We start from the raw sequence: 15,490 nt of genomic DNA, 5'->3' as shown, positions 1-15,490 counted from the left end.
TAGTACACAAAAGGTAACCGTCACTAATCCACAGGTAGGTCCATGAAGACGAGCAAAACGTCTCCAAGTCTAGTCCAAGTTGTTTAAAGGTGTTTTCGTTGTTGTCCCCTGTCTCCTCCTACACAAGGACTTGCTGGTCCCGGCGTGCGTGCCCTGTCGTCTCCCCCTGCTGGCCCAGAACGATACGTGCGTGGCGGCTGCAGGCGCTCATGGCTGCCTTCAAGGGCGTGTGGACGCAGGAGTTCTGGCGCTGCGTGGCCGCAGAGTTCCTGGCCATGCTGCTGTTTGTCCTGCTCAGCCTGGGCTCCACCATCAACTGGGGCGCCGCCACAGGTGAACACCGCTGGAAGAAAAAAATAAAATCAATTTAAAGGAACGCTTCACCCATTTAAAACCATTTTGACCCTATGTCAGCATTCTGATTGGTTGGTCCCTAACCGACCAACCAGCAGGCTCCTTCTGCCTTGTTCCGCCCTGGTTCTGCCACCTTCTGGTTGTTTATCCTGAGTTTGCAAAAAAGAAGGAAAAATATCCAGTTTTTGGAGGAAAAAAAAACACTCATACCTAGTACTACACCCGAGATAATCCTTTTTTACTGAGGCAGAGTTTAAAATAAGGATAGGATACATATAATAATATGGGGCAACTTAAAAACATTGCATTTTTCCAATAGTAGGCTAGTGGATATAGAGAACCCAGCAGCAACAGCAACCGATGGGCGTGAAGAGGGGCGGGACCTAGCGCGGGACTTGACCAATTGACCATTGGTCCCTAAAGTTCCACTAAAGTTAATTATAAGATGATACCATTTCTGTCTACGCACGATGTGTCTCATTGGTGGACTACTGATAGTTCAGCAACCTGCCTACCTGTAACATTATCAAAGGGGAGTGCAAGCTAATAGAAACTACAGCCTTTCTCTTAGCATGTTAGCATGTGAAATAGAAGCCATTGTTCTGGAAGGCAGGTTCTGAACTGTCCACAGTCCTCCTCTGAGACACAGACCGGGTAGACAGAAATGAGACCTTCTTATAAGGAGCATTAGAGAGGACCACTTAAATGAAGATAAGGTTTAAAATGTGTTTCTTTAAGTTAAAGTAGCAATGTCGCAATATAAAAAATACTGTTATATAAAAGGCCCATATTCAAAATTAGCCTTGAATAAAACTTCTAAAGTATTGGCATCAAACTGAATCAAAGTAAAAGTGTCAAAATATGTCAAATCTTTCCAAAAAATGTTCATCGACAAGCTCACAATGTGTTGCGATGTGACAATGTGATGTAAGCTTGTAGATTGTCTATTGTATGAATAATGTAAAATAGGGCTTAGGGCCTGGACTGCTGACATTGCGGTCCAGGCACCTAGGCTCTAAAGTAGCCTGACATCGCGTCGCGGGTTCGAGTCCCGATCCCGTCGGCCTTTGCTGCATGTCACTCCCCAACTGTCTCTGCATTTCCTGTCAGCCTATTATCCTATCCTATCAATAAAGGCATAAAAAAATAGGGCTTAAGTGGTTCATATTAGTTTTTTCAATAGGCCTTATAAACTAAAGCTGCAAAGTAACTAGTAACTAAAGTTTTCAAACAATTGGAGTGGGGCCAAAAGTGCAATAGTTGCATATGAAATGCAGCAGAAAAATATGAAATAGTCAAGTCAAAGTAAATGTACCTCAAAATTGCACTGAAGTACAGTACTTGAGTAAATATATATAATTGATTAGTCTGTTGTCCGTATACTCAGTGGTCGAAAAAGTACTCAAATTGTTTACTTAAGTAAAAGTATCAATACTGCAATGCAGAAATACTCTGTCCGGTATTCAGAATTGACTTGAGTAAAAGTACAAAAAATGTTCATAAAATCATTTGAAAATAGCAGATCGACAAGCTCACAATGCGTCGCATCGCGACGCGTTGTGAGCTTGTATTTTCTGCGAGCTTGTATTTTCTGCGCTGCTTCTGAGCTGCTATTTTCAAATAGCCAAAGTCTATATAGGGCTGAAGTGGTTAATGTATGTTTTGTAATAATAATCAAAATCTACAAAGTAACTAGTAACTAAAGTTTTCAAATAATTGTAGTGGAGTAAAAGCACCATATTTGCCTCTGAGATGTAGTGGGGTAGAAGTAAAATAATTGAAAATTGGAAATACTCCAGTAAAGTAAAAAGATTGTACTTAAGCACAGTATACTTTGAGTAAACGTACTTAAATGTACTTTCCACCACCAAGCAGGTGCAGACCAGCGCCCCCCGGCCGCGGACCTGGTGCTGATCTCGCTGTGCTTCGGCCTCAGCATCACCACCATGGTGCAGTGCTTCGGCCACATCAGCGGCGCCCACGTCAACCCGGCCGTCACGGCGGCCATGGTGGCGACCAGGAAGCTGAGCCTGGCCAAGGGCCTGTTCTACGTGCTGGCGCAGTGCCTGGGCGCCGTGGCGGGGGCGGCCATCCTCTACGGAGTCACGCCCAGCTCCGTCAGAGGCGGCATGGGAGTGACCACGGTAAGAGAGGGACGACCAGTGGGGGGGGGGGTTCTTGAACTGGTTACAGGGGGGACCCCCGCAGCTTACGAGAAAAAAGTCCCGGAATTCAAAATGTAATTGAGTAGAAGTACAAAAGTGTTGTGCTTAAAGTACCAAAAGTAAAAGTACTCATTATGCAGAATGTCCCGTTTCAAGTTTTCAAATGTATAAAAATCTTTTGAAAATAGCAGATCTATAAGCTCACAATGTGTCGCATCGCGACGCATTGTGAGCTTGTAGATCGGCTATTTTCAAATGGCGGAAATGTATATAGGAATGAAGTGGTTAATGTGTGTTTTGTAATATAATCAAAATCTACAAAGTAACAAGTGACTAAAGTGTTCAAATAAATGTAGTGGAGTAAAAGTGCAATATTTGGATCCGAGTTGGAGTAGAAGTAAAAGTATTGGAAATACTATAGTAAAGTACAAATACCTCAAAATTGTACTTAAGTACAGTACTTAAGTAAATCTACTTAGTTACTTTCCACCGCTGGTTAGGAACAGGGCCTGGAATTTCATCGTTTTAGGGGCAAGGCTACTTGGCCTTTGGTGTTGTGACCTCAACAAAGGCCAAGTGGCCTTTGACTTAAGAATGATTTCATTTTGCGTGTGTGTGTGTGTGTGTGTGTGTGTGTGTGTGCGTGTGTGCGTGTGTGCGTGTGTGCGTGTGTGCGTGCGTGTGTGTGTGTGTGTGTCTGTGTGTGTGTGTGTCTGTCTGTCTGTCTGTCTGTCTGTCTGTCTGTCTGTCTGTCTGTCTGTCTGTCTGTGTGTGTGTGTGTGTGTGTGTGTGTGTGTGTGTGTGTGTGTGTGTGTGTGTGTGTGTGTGTGTGTGTGTGTGTGTGTGTGTGTGTGTGTGTGTGTGTGTGTGTGTGTGTGTGTGTGTGCTTTCAGGTGAACAGCAGCATTTCGGTGCATTTTTCTGTATTATTTCAGGTGAACAGTAGTATTTCAGTGTATTTTTCTGTATTCTTCCAGGTGAACAGCAGCATTTCAGCGGGTCATGCTCTGGTGGTTGAGCTCTTCATCACATTTGAACTGGTCTTCACTGTGTTTGCCACCTGTGACTCCAGACGCAGCGACCTGAAGGGCTCCGCGGCGCTGGCTATCGGCCTGTCCGTGTCCATCGGACACATGTTTGCAGTGAGTACTTATTCACACCAGTCTGGAGGTTGTTCTCTCAGCATTCTTAAAGGTGCACTGCTAGCTATATATATATATCTGCTGTCGACTCCAAAATGTTAATTTTTCAGGAAATGAAAAGACAAAACGAAAAGTGCAGTTAGGAGGTTTTGTTCATCATTGATAAGAACAGCTGAATGGACCTCCAAGCTCACAATGAGGTTGGAGGTCAAAATGGGGTGGAGCCTGGAGTCAGCAAAACCAGATCTACAAGCTCGTAGCGTGGCACTCGGTGCCGCGCTACGAGCTTGTAGATCTGCTATTTTTGAATAGCCAAAGTGTAAAATAATGCTTTTATAGCTCAAATGAAAATGTGACACAGATGCTTCTTCAGGTCTTAACAACACACATCAGTTACGGGGGTCGCTCCCTAGCACAACTTATAATGTCAGATGGGGGTCTGTGGATAAATACAAATTCATTTGGGGGTCCTTGACATGAAAATGTTTGAGAACCACTGGTTTAAAGTGAAATCTGAAAAAGGGGAAGCACGCCCAAAAAAACAACTAAACTTAGTTAGTTAGGTTTGTTTATTTCGGTCCTTTTAGACAATCAAGTATAGTACAGTACATATCAGTAATGTACATTGAAATGGTCCGAAAAGGTGTGCCTAACCCTCTTGTCAAGAAACAAGCCCCCAAAAAAGCGCAACCTGCAGCTATCTATATTTAAAATAAACTTTACAGAAAAACAAGCCCAAAGTCTTTTAATAAGCTGGTGTCCATGTGTCTGTGGTTTAGAGGCTCTCTCTCTCTCTCTCTCTCTCTCTCTCTCTCTCTCTCTCTCTCTCTCTCTCTCTCTCTCTCTCTCTCTCTCTCTCTCTCTCTCTCTCTCTCTCTCTCTCTCTCTCTCTCTCTCTCTCTCTCTCTCTCTCCCTCCTCCTGTAGTAACATTTAGTTATTTACTATGTCAGCAGCATCATGCATATCATGTTCTTGTATTTCTGTGTATCTGTAGGTTGAGGCCTATACGAGGCCTCCATATATCTGTGAACATGTCAATGGAATAACTGTGTGTCTTTAGTTCTCAGTGTCTGTTAAAGACCTAAATTACACTGAGGATTTTTACAGTGTATATTATGGTGCCAGAGGGGGGGGGGGAAGCGATGGGGGTCTGTGGTCAGATGTATAGGCCTACCAAACTGGGCATCTTTCAATTAAAAAACAGTTGAGAATCACAGTTTACAACTTTTTTACAATTTACAAATGTTTAAAAATCTTTTGAAAATAGCAGATCTACAAGCTCACAACGTGTCACGTCGTGAGCTTGTAGATCTGCTATTTTCAAATGGCCGAAATCTATATAGGGCTGAAGTGGTTACTGTATGTTTTGTAATAATAATCAAAATCTACAAAGTAACTAGTAACAAAAGTTTTCAAATAATTGTAGTGGAGTAAAATGTTTGCCTTGTCAAAAAGTTAAACCTTATGTGACAGAAATCATTAGAAATGATTCATTTCCAAAGAGTGCTTGTTCAGTAACTGAAGTGCAGTACTTAAAGTGCAGAGTAAATGTACTTAGTTACTTTCCACCACTGCATACGTGTGTGTGTGTGTGTGTGTGTGTGTGTGTGTGTGTGTGTGTGTGTGTGTGTGTGTGCGTGTGCGTGTGCGTGTGCGTGCGTGCGTGCGTGCGTGTGTGCGCGTGCGTGCGCATGTGTGTGTGTGTGTGTGTGATTTCAATTTCAATTCATAAGATTATCGCGCCCATTGAACCACTCCCTGATGTTGAACATTCTAAAAGATCGCAAGAATAGTCATTTCGCAACAAGGGGGCCGCAAGCAGGAGTCTATGGCTATTTGGGGGTCTTTGGCGTGGGATATTTTTTTGAACCCCTGATCTAGCCCTCCGTGTTGCTTATTTGAGTTGACCCCCCATGGAGGGTGCCAGGGAGGTGAGAACATGTGGGGGCTCGTGTGTCCGGGGCTTTCACCACCACATAGGTAACTGTACATGCATCTGTCTGTCTACACTGTGCATGCCAGTGCTGTGTGTGTGGCAGGGTGTGGAGTGGGTTGGAGCAACACATCAGATGAAGCCGTGGATTGATTGATTGATTGAATATTTTATTAGGCAGACAGCATGTAAAAACAGCACAAGCACAGTTAATAACATGTTGTCTAAAAGGTCCGTCCAGAAAAGTCCTTGCGGTCTTGTTTCCCATTGAGGTCCTTGGTATTCAATTCATAAACACATATAGTAGCACCAAACAGTTCAATATCATCACAAAAATAACACTATATGTACAGAGTCGGAAAAAACAATGGGGGGGGGGGAAGAGTCAAAGCAGTAAATGTTACTTTCCACGTCTGATCATCATTAACAGTAACAGTACTGATAATTGCGGTGTGTCACCTCAGATCCCCTACACTGGAGCCAGTATGAACCCGGCCCGTTCCCTGGGCCCTGCCATGGTCACCTGGAGCTGGGACAACCACTGGGTAAGAACTCTGACCCAGTGTTGATTTTGACAGCAAATGTTGATATAGTTTTAGTCATAGTCTTTTGAATAAAAGTCTATTTAGTTTTAGTCACATTTTAGTCATCTGAAATGTTTTAGTTTTTGTCTAGTTTTAGTCGACTAAATCTACAGTTGATTTAGTCGACTACAATGTATTCTGGCGGTGCCTTGATGGCGTCATAATTAAGCAATATTACACGAGAGGGTGTGCTTTACCGTCATTATTGGCACGCCAGTGATGCGGTCAGGAACGAGGCGGAGCCGAGTTCCGCAAGCATCACTGAAGGCATCCAGTAGGCTATGCTCCGTCATACGACCGTGTCACATGGCCAAAATAGCTGATCTACAAGCTGACAACGCGTCACGATGGCGACGGGTTGTGAACTTGTAAATCGGCTATTTTCGCATACATAGTCCATTTTGCATAGCTGTTTGCTCACCGGTGGCGGCGGTGGGTCAGGCTACTGTCTGTTTGTTTTCCTACCGTGGGACAGCGTGATGTCACAGCACAGCTGTGCCATATATGGTCTAATCAGGTGCGGACTGCAGTGCGGAGTGATTTATTAATGTGATTAGGCCCGTGCTATCAAGCAGCATGCTGGTTTGAAGCACGGCTAGATAGCTATTTCAACCAATCAGATTGCTTGGTCGGAACTACCTGTTGTATAATGGCTGATTTTCCGCTTGGTTGCATGACCGATCTACAAGCTCACAATGCGTGAGCTTGAGGAATTTTGAGGATTTTTGGGCGGTGCAACCGCCCCTATATGTGAGGTTTGGACCCCCACCCATTGCACCCCCCCAACCCTGCGCTGTGATTGGCCACCATTGTACCCCCCTAACCCTGCACCGTGATTGGCCACCATTGTAAACTGGTTGACTCTATTCAGGACTGTGATTGGCTAGTGATACACATGACACATGTGCAGTCCTATAAATAGGACTGTGCACTTAAAAAAAACACATTTATGTTTTTAGCGGTGCCAACCGCTCTACGTTTGACTCTGTCCGTATGTCCGTCCGTTTGTTTGTAGCACGGGATGAGCACGGCAAAGAAGCAACACATACAAACACACGCACACACACACACACACACACACACACACACACACACACACACACACACACAGACTTGGAGATTGCCTATGCCATCTCTCCTCTCATTGGCCACACCACACGTGCCACTGGTTATCAAAGAGGGGTCCAGGGACCCCCAGCGTATGTTATGTCCGTCCGCCCGTATGAGCACGGGATGAGCACGGGATTTTAAACAGCTATAACTCCAGTTTGCAGCATGCCACCAAGTCTAAATTTGGTATGTGGACTTAGACCACCAATAGGGACGAGCATGAATTGCTGAAGCCCCGCCCCCTCTGTCTTCCCATTGGCTGGCCTTTAAACAGCCATAACTCAAGTTCGCAGCATGCTACGGAGTACAAATTTTGTACATGGACTAAAACCACCAATAGGGACGAACTGTAATTAGTTAAGCCCCGCCCCCTCTGTATGCTCATTGGCTGGGCTTTAAACAGCCATTATTCCAGTTTGCAACATGCTACCAAGTACAAATTTGGTAAGTGGACTCGGACCACCAATATATAGGGACAAACTGAAATGAGTTACGGCCCGCCCCAAAGGCACCACTTCCTTCACACAGGGTGTGATTTTTTTTTAAGTGAATCACCCACTGTGATGACCACTGTGACCACACCGCCCACTTCACACTGGGTGTGATTTTTAGCGGCGCTAGCCGCTCTATACCTAAAGGTATAGAGCGGATCCTGCTCTATACCTGACTTTGTCCGTGTGCGTACGTCAACGTTCTGATTGGTCAGGTGCGTCAACAAAGTGATTGGTCAAGCTTCACGTGACACGTGGCTACATTATAAACACACGTGGCTACATTATAAACACATATCGATGACAAAATGTATCAAAGGCGCCGCTACAGGGCACAGGGTGTGATTTTTTACTTTACTGGAGTATTTCCAATTTTCAGTACATTTACTTCTACTCCACTACATCTCAGAGGCAAATATTGTACTTTTACTCCACTACAATTATTTGAAAACTTTAGTCACTAGTTACGTTGCAGATATACATTATTATATTATGAAACATACATTAACCACTTCAGCCCTATTTTATATCTAGGCTATTTGAAAATAGCCGATCTACAAGCTCACAGATCTGTAGAGAGCTTGTAGATCTGCTATTTTCAAACATTTTAGTACTTTTACTTTTTTTACTTTAAGTATATTTTGATGGCAATACTTTTGTACTTTTACTCAAGTAAATTTTGAATTCCGAACGTTTACTTGCAAGGGCACGGTCACACCGCACTTTTATTTGACCTATGGGGCGGGATCTGCCAATGCTTTGTCAATGCAAATGCGTGGATTCATGGTCTTACGCATCTTTCTGCGTGTCACCTTGCGCTTATGCCCTTTATACGCCTGCTGGTACATGCCATACAATACTGGCTGCAAAAAACTGTCGGCCGCGCACAACCTTAACAGCGGCAGTGGTGGAAAAAGTACTCAACTTCTTTACTTAAGTAAAAGTACCAATACTGCAATATAGAAATACTCTGTTACAAGTAAAAGTCCAGAATTAAAAATGTACTTGAGTAAAAGTACAAAAGTATTGGCAAAAAATGTACTTAAAGTAAAATAGCTCACAACGCATCGCGATGCGACGCGTTGTGAGCTTGTAGATCGGCTATTTTCAAATAGCCTAGGTATAAAATAGGGCTAAAGTGGTTAATGTATGTTTTATAATGTAATAATTTATATCTGAAAAGTAACTAGTAACTAAAGTTTTCAAATAATTGTAGTGGAGTAAAAGTACAATATTTGCCTCTGAGATGTAGTGGGGTAGAAGTAAAAGTATTGGAAATTGGAAATACTCAAGTAAAGTACGAATTCCTAAAAAAATTACCTAAGTACAGTACTTAAGTAAAACATTTTACTTACATTGTAAAAACAACTTTTTTTTACAAATCAACCCCTGCATTGGTTCATGTGTAAATGTATGCAGACAGACGTATGGAGACTGGAGTAACTGATCGGCCAGACTTCTGGGGGGTCGACAGTAGGCTACAGGATGTGACCTCTGTCTAGACATGGATCGCATGTCTGCTTCCATTCTAATTATAAACATTTAGCAATAATTTACCATAACTATGTGACGCCGTCCTCCTTCTGAGAACATAAATTATATGTATGTATGTGTACTAGCAATATCTCACACCAAACCAGCTAGTGTGTGTCATCGAGTTATTTTTATTGTGGCATACAGAGGTGGAAAAAGTACTCAAATGTTTTACTTAAGTAAAAGTATCAATACTGCAATGAAGAAATAGTCTGTTACAAGTAAAAGTCCGGAATTCTAAATTTATTTGAGTAAAAGTACAAAGGTATTGGCATCAAAATGTACTTAAACTACCAAAAGTAAAAGTACTCATTATGCAGAATGTCCTATTTCAAGTTTTCAAAATGTATAAAAATCTTTTGAAAATAGCAGATCTACAAGCTCACAACGTGTCGCATCGCGACGCATTGTGAGCTTGTAGATCGGCTATTATCAAATGGCCGAAATGTATATAAGGTTGTAGTGGTTGATGTATGTTTTGTAATAATACTCAGAATCTATAAAGTAGTGGAGTAAAAGTAAAAGTATTGGAAATTGGCAATATTCAAGTAAAGTACAAATACCTAAAATGTTACTTAAGTACAGTACTTGAGTACATGTACTTAGTTACTTCCCACCACTATCATAAGATGCTTGAAGACTTGCTTGACATTGATGTGTCCAATCGCTGTAAAAAGAGGATATTAAGCAAAAATATCTGTACCTTCTAAAACTGATATATATGAACTGAGAGTAAACTGAAGAGTTTGCAGAAGGCTAGATACATGGAGGGAAAGGATAATTAACAACACGTCATGCTAGAATTATAAAACATTTTAATGCACATAACACTATGTCTTCACCTTCCATCTATTAACGTATTAGCACTTATTAACTTATAATTGTGACCCTATTCAAAATGTTTTTTTCCCTTTTTTATTTATGTTTTAATACATTTTTTGGCCTATGATGACATGGCCAAATGATGAAAGCCAGGGTGAAAGTGATTATATCCAGGTCAACATCGAGATGTGATGAGTTTTCTTTTTTTTTTTTAAGGAGAAAATTGACAAACTAGCAAACAAACAAACTCATATTATAGACTGTTATATGCAGTCAAAATTTGAGAAAGAAAGAAAGAAAGAAAGAAAGAAGGAAAGAAAGAAACCAAGAAACAAAGTATGAAATCTAACCAAATCTCAAAGGCACCAGAAAAACTTCATGTCAAAACTCCAACCCCACCTGTACAAAAGTCTAATGCATGGATCTGTTTTACAACTATATTTGCATTTGCATTTGGTTGATAAGCATGAAAAACAAAGCAATATAGCAGATAGCAGGTCCTGACGAAGGTTTTTAGAGTGAGGGTTAAACTAGGAAAATATTCTGGTTGGGGTTAGGTTAGGATTAGACATTCAGAGGTTAGGTTAGGGTTAGAGTTAAGCCTGTTTTATAGTTGGAAATAGACGATCTACAAGCTCACAATGCGTTTCGGCGTGACCTGTTGTGAGTTTGTACAGTAGGTCGCCTATGTTTGGCTTTAGGGTTAGTTTTAAAAATCCCCAAAATGTAATTAATAAAACCTCTGTCCTAAAATGTTGATCTCACAATAGTTATACAAACCTTTGTATGGGTGTGCGTGTGTGTGTGCGTGTGTGCATTTTAGGTCTACTGGGTGGGTCCGGTGCTGGGGGGAGTCCTGGCCGCTGCTCTGTACGAGTACCTGTTCTGTCCGGACCCCGAGCTCAAGAAGGCCTTCGCCGAGGCCTTCGGCAAGAAGCCCTTCCCCGCCGGCTACCGGGTGGTCCAGGAAGGCGTGGTCAGCGCCGACCTGGTCAAAGAGCCACTCTTCACCGTCATGGACGTGGAGCGGGCCGAGAGGAAGGAGCGGGAGAGAGAGAGAGAAAGGCCGGGCGAGGTGTTGTCGTCGGTATGACTTCTGAGGTGCACTGAGGAGAAAGAACGTAGCAACCTGGACCCCTCTACCCTGAACCCCTCTACCCTAAACCCCTCTACCCTGAACCCCTCTACCCTGAACCCCTCTACCCTAAACCCCTCTAACCTAAACCCCTCTACCCTGAACCCCTCTACCCTGAACCCCTCTACCCTGAACCCCTCTACCCTAAACCCCTCTACCCTGGACCCCTCTACCCTAAACCCCTCTACCCTGAACCCCTATACCCCGAACCCCTCTACCCTAGACCCCTCTACCCTGAACCCCTCTACCCTGGACCCCTCTACCCTAAACCCCTCTACCCTGAACCCCTATACCCCGAACCCCTCTACCCTGAACCGCTCTACCCTAGACCCCTCGACCCTGGACCCCTATACCCTGAACCCTGACATTCAGTACCCTGCTCTGAAAGAGACTGACCTCCTGTAGGATCACATTAACATCCAGAGAGTTCAGTTAAAACTTTGTTTATACTCCATCACACAAAGGTTTCGCTTGCCAGAACAGAACAGATGTTTTTGGCCAGCCACACCTTCATACTATGGAGTACAAATTCAGCTTTATCTCGAACAACGGTGAGAAGAGTGAGAAAGCAGGACTATTCCCCTTGAAACCCCGCGAATTGTTTCACTTTTAACGTCCTAAATTCAAACAATGAGTGAAGACAACCTACTTCATTGAGCCCGAAGGGAATTGGAATTGAATGTAGGCTATTCGGAAATAAGATGTTTTATTTCAGTGTTCACAGGCAATGCAAAGACAATACCTCGAAAACACATGTAAATCTGATTGTATTGGTAAAAATGGATGTGAAGTTGAAGCAGCTTTAACACCAAGCGTAGAGGGTGAATAGAGTAGTTATGAGCGGTCTGTATGTTGTTATTATATTGTGCTATTTATTCCGCCTTAGTGCACGGGAGAACAGAAGTATTGTAAAGTATGTTTACAAATGATAGTTCCTTTCTCTGTTATTACAGAGTCATTACACAGTCTTAGAATAAAGCAAAGTGATGTTTACTTAGTAATATACTTATACTGCTTCTGTCATTACAAGGAAATACTGAGATTGCTTTACGGCAGTGAACCAGTTTTCAAACTTAATGGACCCCCATAATAGGCTCTATTCACAGCAGCCATATTATGAAGACATTCACAGGTGTTACCAATGATACTAATGAAGGCTCTGTTCCATTCTGGTCAAACAGAGTCAGGGTGCTGATATTGTGCATGTTGGCCCACTGGAAACACTCTGTTACACCAGTGGGTCTACAGTTGGGGTCCAGGGACCCTCATGGGCTTCCAAATGGCCCCTTACAGGTGTGTAACTCTGAGAGTGTACACTCATTTGTACACTCTCAGAGTTATGGGGGTCGTGGAAACCAAACCACTGTGCTACACTAAATGGAACAGAGCCTTCATTAGTATCATTGGTAACACCTGTGAAGGAAGTGATAATATGGCTGCTGTGCATAGAGCCTATTCTGAGAGTTACACACCTGTAAGCCAGGGTCCATTTGGTTCCATTTGTACACTTTGAGTTACAGATTTGTGAGTGTCTATTTGGTTCCTAACTATAAATAATTTAGCTCAATGGTTTTCAACCTTTTTCATGCCAAGGACTCCTATATTGATATGCATTTGGCCGCGGACCCCCATCTGAAATTGTTTTGTGTCAGAGACCCCCAGAAGAGAAGGTGTGTGTTAAAAAATGCAAAATTCTACAACATTCTTCAATTACACACGGCACAAAGTGACGCGCTGTGAGCTTGTAGATCTGCTATTTTTGAATAGCCAACACATACAAATATGGATAAAGGGGTGAAAATGTATATTAACACCTTTAGTTGGGGACCCCCCCTCAAGGACCCCAGCGGGTCCCCAGACCCCACATTCAATGTTATGTCGTAACCATATCCTACAGTAACCAGGCTGCTATAGCAACAGAGAAACCATTTTGATGAGGTGTTAATGTCAAATCATTATACTGAAACCTTGTTCTGTTTCCGCATAAAGGAACGTTCTTTATATATATATTGCATGCACTTAAGTAATTAGACATTGATTCCACGTCATCAGGGTTATGGCTGAATGTTGCAGGATTACTGTTGGCATGTGGCATAAAATATGGCATAAGATAGAAGTTATAATACATTATGCACATTACAGCTGCATACAAATGAGATTACAGATAATAACAAAATATATATATTTAAAGGTATTGTAGGGAACATTAAGCCTAAATTTAAAATATATATATATATATATATATATATATATATATATATATATATATATATATATTGCATTTTTTCCCCTCTATCAGCCACTATATAATGATGCTGGGGTGTTTATATGCATTGAAACGCAGTCCTCCTTCTGAAATCCGTATTTTCCCTAATGTTTATGTGTTCTATGTTTATGTCCGGTACGTAAATTAACGCACGCATGTGCGCGTCCGTGCGCGTCCGTGTCCGTATGAACGTTTACTTTCGGTTTTAAAACGCTCTCAAACTTTGTTTTTGAGGCACAGAATTTACTTTTAAGATAGCGTGTGGATAGAATTTAGTTGTTTAACTTCATTATGTGGTCAATTTATCATGAAAGAGCCTATTTAAAAATAAAAATTCAGAGAACCAGCAGGGCGGGAATTTCCGCATATTGTATCCCAATAAAGCAACCTGTTTTCGGGCACCATCCCTTCAAAAGTGCCTCTCTATGGAAGTCCTTCCTGCGTCACCCCCTGGTGGTCGGGGAAAAGTACTGCTGGTGTTTATTTACCTCTGAACTCCTGTGTATCCCTTTAAACTATAGGTTACTTTTAGATCATAGAAACTCCTATTTAAATGCAGATTGTGAGTTTATACATCTTCTTCACCTCCTTTATTTATCTCGTTGTCATTAGATAGGAACTCGTGGGAACGATAATATTAAGAACATGTAATATGACATCTAATAATCTAATATGACAAAAAAGAATATATTTGTCCAAAAATATTTCCTTTTTTCCTGCTACCTAAAAGTTTTTTTCTTTTTCTTTTCCCACCCACTTAAAAATGAATTCACCAACCTATTGTTTTTCCTTGTACCCTTAAAAAAAATAAACCAACACACTATTTCAATTGTGAGATTTTAAAAAGTATTGAAATGATTACTGATAATTCAGGAGTGTGGATGCAATGCACTCTGGAGTAATTTACAATGATCAAGGAATTTTAATGTCATATTAAATGCACATATTTTGTCAATAAAACATGACTGTATTTGGAGTATTAACAGTGTTTTTATTGATTTAATTGACTGATTGATTGATTTATCAGAATATTATCCCCATTTGAGTGATTGTCTGACTTAGTCCTACACCATTATACTACTGGTGGTAGAAAGTAACTAATACATGTACTCAAGTACTGGACTTATAAGCTCAATGTTGAAGTACATTTATCTACTTGAGTATTACAAAACATACATTAACCAATGTAGCACTATTTTATACTTTGTCTATTCGATAATAGCCGATCTACAAGCTCACAACGCATCGCAGTGCGATGCGTTGTGAGCTTGTAGCTCAGCTATTGTGGAACATGTGATATGGACACTTCTACATTTCTACATTGTGGTATTGATCTTTTTTGAGTACTTCTTCCACCACTGTTCTTCCACCCTATGGTGACATACTGACATCCAGTAAATCAGTGGCTCTCAAACTTGTTCATGCCAAGGACCCCCAAATGTATATATATTAGGCTTCTGAACATGTTTTGTGCCAGGGACCTCCAGAAGAAGATTTATTCGTGAATTATTCAGCTTGTAGATCACAGCGCCAGGTCAGGTGGAAACCTTGTTTGCTGGACCGGGGGTCCAAACCGATCCATGAGGGTCCACTCCCTGAGTTCAATTAACACTGGGGATTTTTACAGTGTCGACTGGCGTTCCAGCAAAGTTTAGTTGAGTCATTCTCAACCATTTTCATTTCAAGGACCCCCAGTTTCATATGCATTAGACCACGGACCCCCATTAGATACAATTTTGGACCCTAATCTGTTAAACCCTCAGTGTTAATTTGACTCTGAGCGTGTACAAATGTAACCACATTGACCCTTACAGGTCCATTTGGTTCCATTTGTACACCCTCAGAGTTACAGATCCGCAAGGGTCCAATTGGACCCCTGGTTGGGCCCCAGACCCTATTTTGAGAAGCAGTGGGCTACACCCAGTTACTGCTAACTGCTTTATCTCTCTCTCT

The 15,490-nt window shown here is 41.9% G+C and overlaps 1 protein-coding gene across 1 annotated transcript; it reads left to right on the top strand.

Moving 5' to 3' along the window:
- Positions 1–209: 209 nt before the first annotated feature.
- LOC311052386 (aquaporin-4-like) lies at positions 210–11,229 on the top strand (the record flags this gene model as incomplete). Its single annotated transcript, XM_084067321.1, has 5 exons — positions 210–333; positions 2,236–2,498; positions 3,497–3,661; positions 6,061–6,141; positions 10,960–11,229. 5 exons carry the CDS (start codon positions 210–212, stop codon positions 11,227–11,229), a joined length of 903 nt encoding a protein of 300 aa, XP_083923447.1.
- Positions 11,230–15,490: the final 4,261 nt, after the last annotated feature.

Source organism: Gymnoscopelus microlampas (assembly GCF_963454915.1).
Source record: "Gymnoscopelus microlampas genome assembly, chromosome: 9".
In the NCBI taxonomy this organism is placed as follows: Eukaryota; Metazoa; Chordata; class Actinopteri; order Myctophiformes; family Myctophidae; genus Gymnoscopelus; species Gymnoscopelus microlampas.
This window is presented reverse-complemented; position numbering and strand designations above follow the sequence as displayed.